Source organism: Drosophila pseudoobscura, chromosome 4, assembly GCF_009870125.1.
Source record: "Drosophila pseudoobscura strain MV-25-SWS-2005 chromosome 4, UCI_Dpse_MV25, whole genome shotgun sequence".
In the NCBI taxonomy this organism is placed as follows: Eukaryota; Metazoa; Arthropoda; class Insecta; order Diptera; family Drosophilidae; genus Drosophila; species Drosophila pseudoobscura.
In genome coordinates this window covers 12,211,546-12,224,762 of record NC_046681.1, presented here as the reverse complement: position 1 = coordinate 12,224,762, position 13,217 = coordinate 12,211,546, and the positions used below count along the sequence as shown (strand labels likewise).

At 40.4% G+C, this 13,217-nt stretch overlaps 1 protein-coding gene across 6 annotated transcripts in view; it reads right to left on the bottom strand.

Annotated features, from left to right (window-relative positions):
* Nucleotides 1-3,195: 3,195 nt before the first annotated feature.
* Nucleotides 3,196-13,217, bottom strand: part of wwk (white walker) — a 36,522-nt gene continuing 26,500 nt past the window's right edge. For 2 of the 6 annotated variants that reach the window (XM_015179927.2, XM_001357313.4), the window contains exons 8-19: nt 9,201-9,336; nt 9,008-9,138; nt 8,663-8,947; nt 8,266-8,595; nt 7,829-8,200; nt 7,664-7,755; nt 7,295-7,408; nt 6,591-6,876; nt 5,772-5,870; nt 4,786-5,293; nt 4,571-4,716; nt 3,196-4,495 (exon numbers count right to left, since the gene is read on the bottom strand). In XM_015179927.2, coding sequence (XP_015035413.2) covers nt 4,262-4,495; nt 4,571-4,716; nt 4,786-5,293; nt 5,772-5,870; nt 6,591-6,876; nt 7,295-7,408; nt 7,664-7,755; nt 7,829-8,200; nt 8,266-8,595; nt 8,663-8,947; nt 9,008-9,138; nt 9,201-9,336 — 2,733 coding nt within the window. In that variant the 3' untranslated portion in view covers nt 3,196-4,261. Of the gene's footprint in view, nt 4,496-4,570; nt 4,717-4,785; nt 5,294-5,771; nt 5,871-6,590; nt 6,877-7,294; nt 7,409-7,663; nt 7,756-7,828; nt 8,201-8,265; nt 8,596-8,662; nt 8,948-9,007; nt 9,139-9,200; nt 9,337-12,206; nt 12,273-13,217 lie in introns of all 6 variants that reach the window. The other 4 variants (XM_033379937.1, XM_033379935.1, XM_033379936.1 and 1 more) reach the window with 4 other exon arrangements.

The following is a 13,217-nucleotide window of genomic DNA, read 5'->3' as shown; positions in this document are numbered from 1 at the left end:
ATGGCTTGTTCCCAATTGCTTAAATACCCATTTGTATTTCTTGGCTGTTTAGTTTTAGATTCTTTTGAAAGCAGATTTCCTTGGTCTTGATTACTTAGAAGGGAAGGCACCTTAAAGTTTGACCCTAATTGAGTTGAATACTCGCACAAATAAACTCCAACTCGCAGATTGATTTCTGTCCAACACAGAGATTGATCTACGAGGGGATTCAAAGTAGAGCGGGGCTTCCGTTTAATTTTGTTAAGCCCAGAAACCCACCAAGTACATTTCGTTTGAAATTCAATTAAAGAATCCAGTCGTATGACCTTCCATATGCAACTTCACGATCGTTCTCCTAACTCTTTTTTTTTTGGGAGGGGGCCATAAAGTCAGAGCTACTGGATGGGCCATGCATAAACAGTTTTATTCGTTTCTGGTCTTTGTACTCAACAATAATGTAGGGGTTTGTGTGCATTGGATAAACGAAAATTGAAATTATAAAACAATTAAAGGCGGTCAACGTCAACGGCAACTTGTACGAGTGCGCTCCGCTCGTATGAATGTAGGGAATGGCTAATTAAATGTAATTAATTTTCACATGCCTCAAAATTAAATGCATTTAAATCAAAGAGAGCCGAGAGAGTGCGAGCTTTATATACGAGTATACTATAGCGTATGCTTTAATAGCCCCCGACGACTGACTCTTAAAAGTGATTTAAAAAGTTTCATTAAGATAAACAGCAACAACCACAAAGTGTTATAGCAATTTAAATTTTAATTTAAGCTCACAGTGGCTGGCTGGCTATGACGACAGGTGAATAAACCATGGGTCAGAAAAAAAAAACTAAACTACAGAGAAAAAGATCAGGCTAAAAAATAACATCTTGGGGCCATTTACCGTTGCGCCCTCGAGGCGTGGCCGACTATCTGTGGTTTCATTTTATTTTCGAGGGCATCCTCCTCTCTCCAACAACATATTAATGGCCCGACCAACCATTTCAGACAAACAAATTGTCGGCTACTGTCGGATGCCATGGGATCCCATGTCTCTCCCCTTTTTTGAGGTTGGCTTGGCTTTCTCGCTCGTAACAAGAGATCTTCCAACAAGAAACCGAGCCGAAATTCAAGGGAAAAAATGGCGTTTAACTGTAACTCGCGCAATGTGAAACATTTTCGGGTCAGGTGCACAAGTCCCAGACTCCCCAGAGATTTCACCAACCTGTGTCCCAGACAACGCCCCAAAAGTTTTTTTTTTTGGCTTTGGTTTCTGTTCGTTGGGTCCATTATCTTACGGTAATATCACTCATAAAGCGTTGTCTGTTTGCGGCTGCTGGTGCGCCACCATCACACATCAACATCTCCATGATTCATGATCATCGTCCGCCGGTCAACCTTCGCGATCTCTAGCGAACAAGTACAACATATAGCAACTTAAGCTCGTTATGGTTTCCTCTACACACACGTACGAGTATCTCCCTCTTTTCATTATTTTTTGGTGCTTTTGGTGTTACTTTTTCGTTTGGCTCTTGCGCAGATTTATGTTCGAGTTGTTCATTTTGATTGGTAAGTATTTGTGTATGTATTTCTTTGAGGTTTATTGCAAGACATTTATTTTGGTGTCTCGTTGTCTTTGGTTTCGGCTGCAATTCCCGGTTAAGCAGCACATTCCAATCGGCCATTTTGCTGCCGAATGAGAGGTAGGAAGCTTTTAAGAAGTATCTTTTGTTTGACTTATAGATATTTTTTACGGATAAGGCACTTTGTTTTAAGAAAACTCTACAAATTTAACATTTAAAATTCATTTTAAAAACTTAAAGCTGTCGAAAGGACACTAGGATCTACTATATCCGTGTTATACCATACTCTATATTTATAATTAGAATTTGAAGTATCCCTACAATATCTAAAAATTATAAACGCCCAAAAGTCATGCACATTATTTGGAAAATGTATCATCCCACAACAACGTTATCTGTCATATGAAACATTTACCACTTAGTAAGACGACAACCGTCAGAGAACCGTTCCAACCGCACCACAAAGCCCCATGCCATAATGCACTCGTAATGCGACTCGTGCCCCCGCTCAGAGGAGGGGAAGGGAGGGATGGAGGGGGCCAGGTTGGGAGCAGAGGATTACGGGAGCGAGGCCTTAAAACGCGCGTTAATTAGCCGTACGTGAGGAGTGCGTTTGTCAAGCGGTTAAATGGGCAACGACTGCTACCCTCCGCTCTGCGCGGTTCAGAAATTTTATCAAAAAACTCAAATCAGTTACAGCAAAAGCTCACCTGCAACAATGACAAGTGTTGATGACGATGAACGATGAACGAGGTATGGGGTCCGAGATAATCGTACGCCGTACGTGGACGTGGACGTGGACGGGGAGTGACGAGACAGAGACCCAACTGTGTGTGTGGAGGTCTGACTTGACCCGTGTCCACCATTCGTTAAGCTTGGCTATAAAACAAAATGAAAAATGTTGTTGCAAAACAAAAAACAAACTGAAAAAAAAAAGAAAAAACACAGACTCTGAAACACTTGTATCCCATCAAGTACTGGGGAGGAATGGGGGTTAAGTGGAGGGCATCGAAGGAGCTGCTCTATTAGATTTAAACGTAATGATTAAACCACAGTCAGACAGAGACTCCAGTGCAAGTGCAATCAATTCTGGAAAAGTTCCAGAGCTCTGACCCCAGGCAATCCATTATCCTTGACCTTTCGTTTATTTACACGATTGTTCTGTTCTGTCCGTGGCATGTACGGGATTTACATATTTCACAGTTCTCTTTAGCTACGAGTACGCGTACCAATTAAAAGCAATGCTGGAGATTGTTGAAGCATAGGAATTTTTATGGGCTATGAGGTCAGGGAAACAACCACAAAACAGAAAGGGGATCGGGAAGAATGTTTAGGAGTCAGTGTGATTTAGCTTGAAGAACATACCGTATAGCCTGGGTTGTGATTTCTTGTTTTCTATGCCATAAGCCGTGGGATACTCATAGATTTCTGGAAAAGATAAGTAGACAGATTATTTAAACTATTATTGTACTGAATATATTTCAATAATACTCTTTCTGTTCCAGTTCTGGCATTCCGATGTCACCAATCCAGTCCAGTTCTTTATAAATTACAGCCACTCCTAAAATTATGCCACCAATAAACGCAAACCCATTTAGACAAGCTAACACCCGAATGGAAGAATACTACGATATCTAAATTCTTTTCAAATGAATTGCTTTACTTTAACTTGTTGCTTTTTTTTTTTGTTTAACACAAGAGCACGTACAGTTACGGGTATTACTGTAATGTTATTTATAAACTTCATTTAATTTACGCTTAAATTCTACAAAATATTTACAAATATCATTCGTGTGTAAGTGGGTTTGTGTTTATCAGTGTGTTTGTTTGAGTGTTGATCCGTCTAAGTACTAGATTAATTGTGAGTTTCGTAAGTTTCTCAAGCCAAACATTTAGTAAAATGATGAAAAATATTTTTGCAGCATTTGATGAATAATTTGTTTCGTTGGATCGTTTTCGATCTGATCGATTTCTTATACCATGGGCTAAAAGCGAGTGCGAAGGCTTTATCCTTGTACATATATATGGAAGGAACAATGGACGACATTATCTCACAGTTATGCGTGTTGTGTGTGTGCTCATGTTGTGTTCGAGTGTCTGTGTGTCTGTTTGATTGCTTTAGTTTGTATATGTATGTATATCATTATTCTTTCAGTGGCAACATAAATGCAAAACGTAACACTTTCAACACTTTTCGTGCTGTAACAAATTTCCCTTTACGGCTAAATGCTAAACAACATTAACTACCAAAAAACACATCAACTGCTAAAACGCTAAACAAAAATTCGTTTCACAATTATTCTTCTTCAAATATGTTTGGTATTTGTTTTTTTTTTTTTTTGGCTAAGATTTCTGCGATTTCGATTACAGTGGGTGCAAAATACTATGGCATTGTGTTTAGATCTCCATTCAGTTAGCAATTCCACACAAAATTGATATAGAAATGGATTTCCTTCAACATCTTCGCTTTCTGTTGATAGCTTTAGATAGGTTTCTTTTGCTTTCTACTACTAGGTTTAGTTAATTAGTTGCTTCCAACTCTGGACAAGACACACATTCAGCAAATTTGCTCACATACGAGTATCATCGGTAACTTTGACTAAAACTCAGCTAAGTAGATGGAGAGAGTGGGTGCATAGAAAACTATTTACAAAGTGCGTGTGTGTTTGTGTGTGGCTGCTAATCAATCTCTACTTTTGACAAGCCTAGTCATCTGTGTGCGGATGTGGATGATGATACTGCTGCTGTTGATATTGATAGTGATGCTGCATCGATGTGCCTGCCTGGCTCGATGTCGATGTGGGTGCTGTCGTTGTAGATACGTTTGCTGTTGCAGGCTTGATCGCAGGTTGGAGATCCTCAATTTGAATCAATTGTTCGATGGGTATAAGAGAGAGTTCACCTCCCACTGCCTGGGGAATCGGCAGCTTAGCCAGAGCCTACAGTTAGTTGGTTAGTCGGTTAGTTAGTTAGTGATTAGTTTCAGTGTAGTTGCGTTAGCTTAGTTTTCCTACCTTGGCATGCTCTACGGCTATGGTAGCTGCCTTTTCAGCCTCCCTTTGTCTTCGTTCCTTCAGTTTTAGCGAGAATATAGCCACAGATCTCGCACTTTTCACCAGCTTTTGCTTGAGGCGCGATTTCTTGGCCGCCAATTCAGCGGCTAGAAAGCAACAAAAATCAAAATATTATAAATTTAAGATCCATTTCAATTTATCTTCATTGAACATACCCTTGGCTTCGTCATCTACAGGGCCCGCTGATGTGGAGGCTGCGGCTGCCTCTTCTTTTTCCTTCTCTCTTTCCTTCTCCTTTTCTCTTTCCTTCTCCTTTTGCTTCTCCTTTTCTTTCTCCTCTTTTCTCTCCTTTTCTTTCTCCTCTTTCCTCTCCTTTTCCCGCTCTTTCTCCTCCTTCTTTTCTCTCTCCTTCTCCTCCTTTTCCAGTTTCTTCTGCTGCTTATGGGATGAGCTGGATGAGGAATTTGATAGGGCACCCACACTGGGCCTTGACTGGGAATTGCTGATGCTGCCCGCGGCTCCACCAGGTCCGGGCCCACTGGGACTGAAAACGCTGCCACCGCCGCCCGACGATGAGGAGGATGATGCCACTATATGCTGTTGTTGCTGCGAGGCTGGTGGGGTGGCCAACATGCTGCCAGGAGCTCCCGTCTTCAGGGCCACATTGCTCCAGGATGGGGCGGGCTTTAAAACATCCGAGGTTTCGGCATTGTTTCCTAGTTCCTTTAGGTGAAGGATGACAGATGGTGCTTGTTATTATTTTACTTGGGATTTCAAAGGATATATTATATTTGGCTCTAAAACTACACACATTGAAAGCGTTTGAAATTAATAGGCTATGAGAGGATTGGTTGTATGGTGTAAGAAGTCCATGCCATTTGTTAGTGGGGTGGGTGAATGGATGAGAGGCCAGCATTGGTGTTTCAGTGTAAGAAAGCTTCATTCATGCCCAATTAAATTTGGTTAAACATATTTTCTGCTTCCCAAAACGATATCAAACACGGGTACAACGTTATATGTATGTATTACATATGTATGTATCTACTGCAAATATCCTGCAATTTTCAAGAAAACAACATCAAAAACACACACAGTTAAACATCGAATAACAAACACATTCTGCTTATAAAGTAAATTTATCTGATTTTGGTTATAATATTATTATATATTATACGTATTTGTATTTGTATCTCTGCACTACCTTGGCAATACAATCTATGCTTCTATGCAGATTCGGATTGTCGTTGACTTTTAAGCGTGACATCCATTCGGGTGCATGGAGTTTTATGTGTAGCTTGTCCTTTAAACGGCAAAAGTCGAGCGGGGTAAGGGTTAAGTTAGAGTGAGTACGTTTTTGGGTTAGTAGTGGGGGTGTACTTGCTGGGTTTTGTGAATACAACTTCGGGAGGGGCTCAGTTACACTAGATCAAGGGTGTGCTATCACATTATTAAGGGTTTTCTATGGCTTATTGAGCATTATTGAAGCTGTGGTACTATCTATATCTATCATCCTGAATATCCATTATCCTTTTTGGAACTGAAAGCAATTCTATTCAGTTTAAACGTAGTAGTTTTGATAATTTCGAGCACTAATCTTTGACTTTTTTCCAGATAACTGGGAATTGGAGATAACCATCTAATTCTATTATAATTTATCTCCACCAAAATTATAGATTTCTTTTATATTCAAATATGATTCCATTAAAGATCTAAAACTTTTTTAATATCTCTATGTTTTCAATGCTGATAAGATGATTAAGAAATTCTATGACCCGAAAATAGTAACTAAATTGTTGGTTTAGCAGACTTAATGTTGTTATATTAATCACAGGTTGGTTAATAGTTGTTGGATTATTAAAGTGATCACAGGTATCGAGGTTTTTTTCAGTAAATGCAACAGTCTACAAACACAGATAGTACATTGAGCAGCTACAGACCGACACAGTCGACGGCTGTCTAAGGATACTCATGTGAATGGGTAGTAGAAGGAGAGTCTATAGAGTCTTCCTCAAGATCTTACACTCATGTTCAAATGCGTGGCACTCTCCGCAGATATTTTGCGCGTCTTGAACGGTGGTATCTCCGAGATCCTCTGTTGATGTTGCTGCTGCAGTTGTTGTTGTGGTTGATATTGCGCTGATAGTTGCCGCATTGTGGCACGCTGCGGACTGCTGCTGTTGCTGCTGCCAGTATGATCGGCAGAGTCGCTAGATTTCTTACGGAACGGCGGTATTTCTGGCAAATGCATTGGTTGCATCCGGGCTGCATACGCGGCGGAGTTCAGGGCTAGCGTGCTGGCGGAAGCTCTGTGTGCCATGAAAAAAGCGAAGATATAAAATGTGTAAGAAAAAGAGTACAAAGAGAGGGAAAATAATTATAAGCTTGATATTAGTAAAGAATATTTAAATTCTCTATAACCAACATTTATATGGGGTAAAAGCAGCTTTGCCAATTTCGAGAGTTTTGCATCACAATAAATTTTGAGGGCTTGGGAAAGGCATTTAACACAGCTAAACACACACAGAGAAAAGGAAGCACATCTGTTACAGATTTTAGTTTGATTTTACAGTTTATTTTTATTAATATTATATCTGAGAATGTGTTCCATTGATCAAACTAAAACCTTTAACAGATCCATGAAATTACAGCATTAATCACGATTTCCTTATGTAATTTTTTTTTTTAACACACAACTATTTTTCTAGCCAGCCATCCAAAATTTACCCGATTTGTTGCTGTTGTTTGGTCAATACGCTTAGATTTCGAACAGAATATCCAAGAAATGGTGGTATTTCCGGTATAAAGTGCTGAGATTTTCTAACACAACTTTTACAAGCTCTAAGGAATTATTTTATCAGAAATAATGCAGAATTAGTGAGTAAAAAATATAAAGAAAATAAATTTATAGTAAAGATTTTAGGAAACTTTTAAAGTAGTTCTTGAGAACATTTTTGTGCATGTTTTTCGAGCTGAAAGGTCAATTGGTGGCCATTAGAGGTTGCCCCAGCGCCGTAGCGTGTGCAGAATACTTACGATTTTAAGACCCACAAGCCATTTTTATTATTATTAATATTATAATGATGAGGCACTTACCCTCCATTGCCATCATGATGCAGACTGGATAAGGAGGCGCCTCCATGCGGTGGTGTCGACTCGTGCAGCGGTCTAATGAGTATGGTGCTGGTCTATAAAATGGTAAACCAAACATATATTTATAAAGTTACATGTGAAAGAGTGAAATTTTATTCTGTCACGAACCTGGGAGGGTGGGGAATCGGGCGATGAATCACGGTTCTCATAAATATTGACATCCGCCTCGATGTTGCGCCCATAACCGGAGGCAGAGAACTCGTGGCCATAGAGCAGCAAATCCTCGGCCACCTGACTCTCCATGGACTGATCGTGTGTGGTGTTGGCGCCGCTCTCCATTTGCAACATCCCGCCGGAGCCGTCATGTTCCGGCTGCGTAGAGGTGGTTGATTGCGGTGTCGGCGGGGTGGGACGTGGTGAGGTGCCCTTGCATTGCATTTCCCGTCGGCAATGCTCGGCTCGGGCTATTTCCGCTGCCAGCCAGGAAGGCAACTCGGGCAACAACCAGGTGAGTGCCTGCCGCAGACCCAACATGATGTGCTATGGAATATGTAGAATGTGAAAGCATCTGAAATGCATAGGCGTACTCCATTAATATTACTCACTTCGAGGGTAACAATCAGTATAATTGTCTGAGCTGTGGTTAATCCTGGCCATAGCCTCGACACCTGACCAGAGAGCCCAATCAGAGCACAATTCACAATGACCGCTGCCAGGGAGAGAATACTCAAAGCATTCTGCCAGGTGCCAATATTTGCCACACGCTGTCCAAACGGACGCTGATGCACATGTGCAAGCTTAAACGCATCTGACCGTATCTCCATGAGGTTGTTAATCAGAGCACAGATGCCGGCCAAGGGAAAAGCAGCCGAAAAGAGCACCACATAACCCATCTGCACCAGCATCTCGAGATGATCGGAAAAGGTGCCATCGTACTAAAAAGAAGGATAGAGAAATCAGTAGATTTCAGTAAGCTGAAGCAACCGAACACTAACGACTTACTTTGTACAACGAACTCTCAATTTCGGCCTGACCAATATTCCTTTTACTTGCTTCTTGGCTTTGCTGATGGCTTTTTGTGGGCGTGCCAGCTGCCTCGGCCTTAAGCTCGGCCTCGGCTGTGGCCAATTCCTCGGCCAGACTCCGTGTCACATTCTGCGTGGGACTCAACGCACCCCACATGTTGAAGCTCAATTTGGCCAATTTCCATTGCTCCACGAAATAGGGAATGGCCGATTCCCGTAGATTTCCAATGATTTGTCGCGAGATGAGTAGACCAGCCAGTTGCTAAAGGAAAATATAAAGAATGTTAGAAGAGTTCCGCAAAAACTATTGAATATTTCTTACCTCTTTGAGCTTCTCTTCATCTCGCAAATAGAAGGCTATATAGAAGAGCGATAGAAAGGAGTTGACAAACTGGAAGAGCGCCACTTTGGCTATCAAATGATTCTCATATTTCGATTGTAGGCGATAGTTTTCTGTGTACAAAATAGATACATTATAAAAGGTTTAAGAAGCATCAATAAAATATATAGTGTACCCTTATCATTCAGCCACACAGCCAGCTTAAAGTAAGCCTCATCCATGAGGGTAATGGCTCCTGCCAAAAGAACCTTGGGTATGACACTGAGACAGCACAGGACACTATCCTCCGGCAGCTTGGAGTCCCACCAGTCCTGCGATGGAGAAATGTAGTAATACAGAAAATTAATATATTTCCTACAAATAAGATTAACTGGCACACAAATAGGGCAAACATCAATATCAATCATCATAAGTTGAAGCCCACGCCTTTCTCTCTCTCTCTCTCACTTGCCACCTACTTTCCCCCAACAATTTCCGTTTTTCCAAGTATACTTTTATCTTAATTAACCTGCAATTATTATTCATTCCCACACTTCCCTTTCTACTGTTAGTGGAATAGCATATTGAATGTTTACGCAGCTAATTTAATTACATTACAAGCTACTTCCGTGTATTCACCAGGCGGCTTTCCGATTATTTTGTGGTTTCCTTCTGTACTACCTACAAAGTTGCCCCCTGAAACTCTCAAGTGTCTGCTGAAAACCACTCAAAATTACACTTTGGTGGCGTTAAAAGACAGTAATAATCCGTATTGTAGCCATTGCTGGTGCATAAAACATAGGACCAGGCTCTTTTCGTTATGTAACTACATATATACTCTTATAAATTATGTATATTAGTAGTATATTTTCACTGAATGCTTCTGTGTAAGTATTCCTTTTGTTGCAATGCATACATTTCCTCTTAATAAGCTTCGCGTTCGCCAAGGTAATTTATTTCCTTCCTTTGGTAGTTTTCTAAATTCATAATTTGTCAGATGAGTGCAATATGCTTCAATGGATTTTAATTAGGTACCCGATGAGAGTGTGCTATAAAGTAGCCACCATTAAACTGCACCAATCTCTCATAGCCCATGCGACACACACACATTGTGGTCCTTTTATGCCTTACACATCCTGCAGCTAAACCACTAAACCTGGTGGAAATTCCGCCCAACGTTAACCAAAACTTCAACCAGCACCTAGTTTCCCCCACTGACCTGCTCTTGACAGGCGCCACACACACACAGGAACCTCGCCTTCGCCATGCTTCATTACGGCCACACTTTAGTGCTCGGCTGAGCAGTAAAAAAGAGAAATGAGAGTAGAACCCAAAAAGCCATTGTCCCCGTGGTTCCAGGTACGCATTAATCCACATGAACTTCCACCAAACAACCGACAGCAGCCAAACAACAATGTCAACTGTCCAGCTGGCGGAGTGGAGCAGAGGTGGACAGGCTCTTTAACACTCCTGATGAGTGGAAGAGGTGATAGTTTATAAAATTGAGTTCTCTTTGTCGCCATCTTATTGGAAAAGTGTATTTTGCACTAGAGTTGATGTACGTGGTGATCCAATGAGTGCTACATTTATACTAGACTAAAAGAAGAAAGACTTGCTAGCGACTCAAACAAAAACTGCCACTAAATAGATTTTTTCACAATTGTATCTATTTTGTATAGACAGTTTTTATTGAAAAGATAATTGATGCTAAAATGATACTATTCTTTCTAGCTTGAGTATAACAATTTTATTTAAGTGTTTTAAAATAAAGAAGTATTCGTTAAAGTGGCTTGTTGAGCAAGTTTGTAGTATCCATAAACTTTATTGATCTTATGAGAGTATATTATCTGAATCGGAAGAACTCAATGAAAATTTAAAGCATCATAAAGTGAAGTTTTCTATAGCATATTTGCATACATCAAAAGTAATAGTTTTTGTTCTGCTTAAAGAAAAGTTATGGCTTCAAAGAGTCAATATTCATAGAGTTTAATGAATCCCTGGATATTTCTTAGTTAATTTCCCCTAGCACCTATCAAAATTCATCTATCCTGATATCCCCCAAAAGTCTGGTCCCAGTTAACACTTGAAGGTCATAGTTTGTGACTGCCGGTCAGAGCACAAAAAGTTCCGGTGTATAATGGCCTGTCCCCTTAATCTTATCATAACATGACATGTCCCTCTGCAGAGCCAAGCAAAGTTGACAAATTAAAGTTCAATTCCCAGTAGATTCAATGTTGCCCGACAATTAACACATGAAGGTCACAGACAGCTGACGGCATCAGGAGATGGGAGCCACAATTGTGCGTCCTGGCAATGGGAAACCGGAGACCCCTCCTTTCTTCACATCATTGTGTCTGCTATTATATTTCCGCCCACAAGAAAAGCTGGACATGTACTGGACTGGGTTCTGGACATTCAATTATGCGTTGGATTGTTTAATGTCAACCAAAGTTTTTTCTATCATGCTCTCTCTCTCTCTCTCTCTCTCTGTCCCAACTGTATCTCATTCTATATCTTTCTGTGGCTGCCCGAAGGCGGTTTTCTTTTTCGCCAGCTGGGAATTTTAATTAACGTCATTCCTTGCTGATGGGGGAAAAAAAGAAAAGAAAATGCGTATGGAAAATAATGGCCCCCACAGCCACCGACCATGGTGTGTGCATACCCGTACATATGTGTGGTTAAAGTTTTAATTGAAACGAAAAAATGCTTGGTAAACGGTTTGCCAGGAATGGGGCGTTGGGCGGTTGGGGGAACCAAAAGTGTGGATGGGGAAACTGTTTTGATGGATGGTAGAAATAAGAAAACATTTATCTAGCGGTGAACCACTAAAATAACAGATGCCGATGGGAAACTACAGTTTACAATGGAAGCCTACCGAATGGTAGGTTGATTGGTTATCATCGTTTATATCGAACAGTGGCTTGGGAATGGGATGATAAAGTGGGTCAAACTTTCAGTATTTATAGTATATATTTGTGTCTCCTAAAAAATATCAATAAATAAACTCGTGTTATGATATCCCTAGCCAAAAAAAATAGACCCAAAACGAATATAAAATATGGTCGTAGCTGGACTTTTTCCCTCAAGCCTTCCATTATGCTAATGCAACAATGACAATGACAACTAACTACGACGAAAACATAGACAGCTTACAGACATTGATTAATTATAAGTAGATTGCAAGTTAGAAATGAATAAGAACCTTGTGCAAATTATACATGCATTGAGCAACTCCTTTATCGGGTATTTTATGGTGATCCAGCCAATCCTGTGAAGTAAAGAAAGAAACCGAAACGGAAAAGTCCAAAGGAAAATATACAGATACTCGTATGTAAAAACAATTCAATGAGGCGTGATGAGTGATAAACGTATTTATTTCACTGCTTCTTTAGCCGTATTCGTTGCAAAGAAAGACGTACTAAAAAGAAGAGAACGAAACAGAAAGAAAAATAAAGAAAAACAGAAAACAACAAGAAAATAAAAGTGTGCGCGCATAAAATGTCAATGCAATAACAGAAGCAGCAACATCCAACAGCGGAAGCGGAAGCCACCAAAATGTGAGAGTGTATGTGTGTGTGTGTGAAACTTAAGGTATCTGTGTGTGTGCCTTTTGTTGTTGTTGTTGTGTGTCGTGTCTGTGTAAGTGCTCGTAAAGGCGTGAGGAACAAGCGCTACTACAACAACAGGCAAGCGACTAACCAAAATGTTAACGCAAATTGATAAACAGGCGATACTCGTACACGCACAAGAACACAAACACACTTGAGCACACACTCGCACAAATTTGAGGCGCCCCTAACGTGAAAACAATATTAATTATACGCACTGTGCAACACTCGTGCAAATTGGGCCCCAGCACAGCCGAGCGCAAGGGCGATTGAGGGCGGGCGTGCGTGCGTGATCGAAACGTGCTTCGAAATACCCTTGCAAATAAAGCTTTATGGGTTCGTGAAGCACTGTAAATGGATTTCCATAGCCCATAAAAATATGATTACATAATAATGATATTCTACTTCATTTTTGAAGGACTTTAAGCAGTGGGGCGTTGAATTTTGGTGCAATTCGATATGGTTTGTTTGAATTTTGGTTGTAAAACCGATTTTGTTGAAGTGAGAAATGGTAATTCCAATCAAAAAAGAGCAAAGGTTGGACCAGAATGACTTTTGGTATGACATAATGAAAATTTAAATATTTTTAGAGTTTAACTACCGAA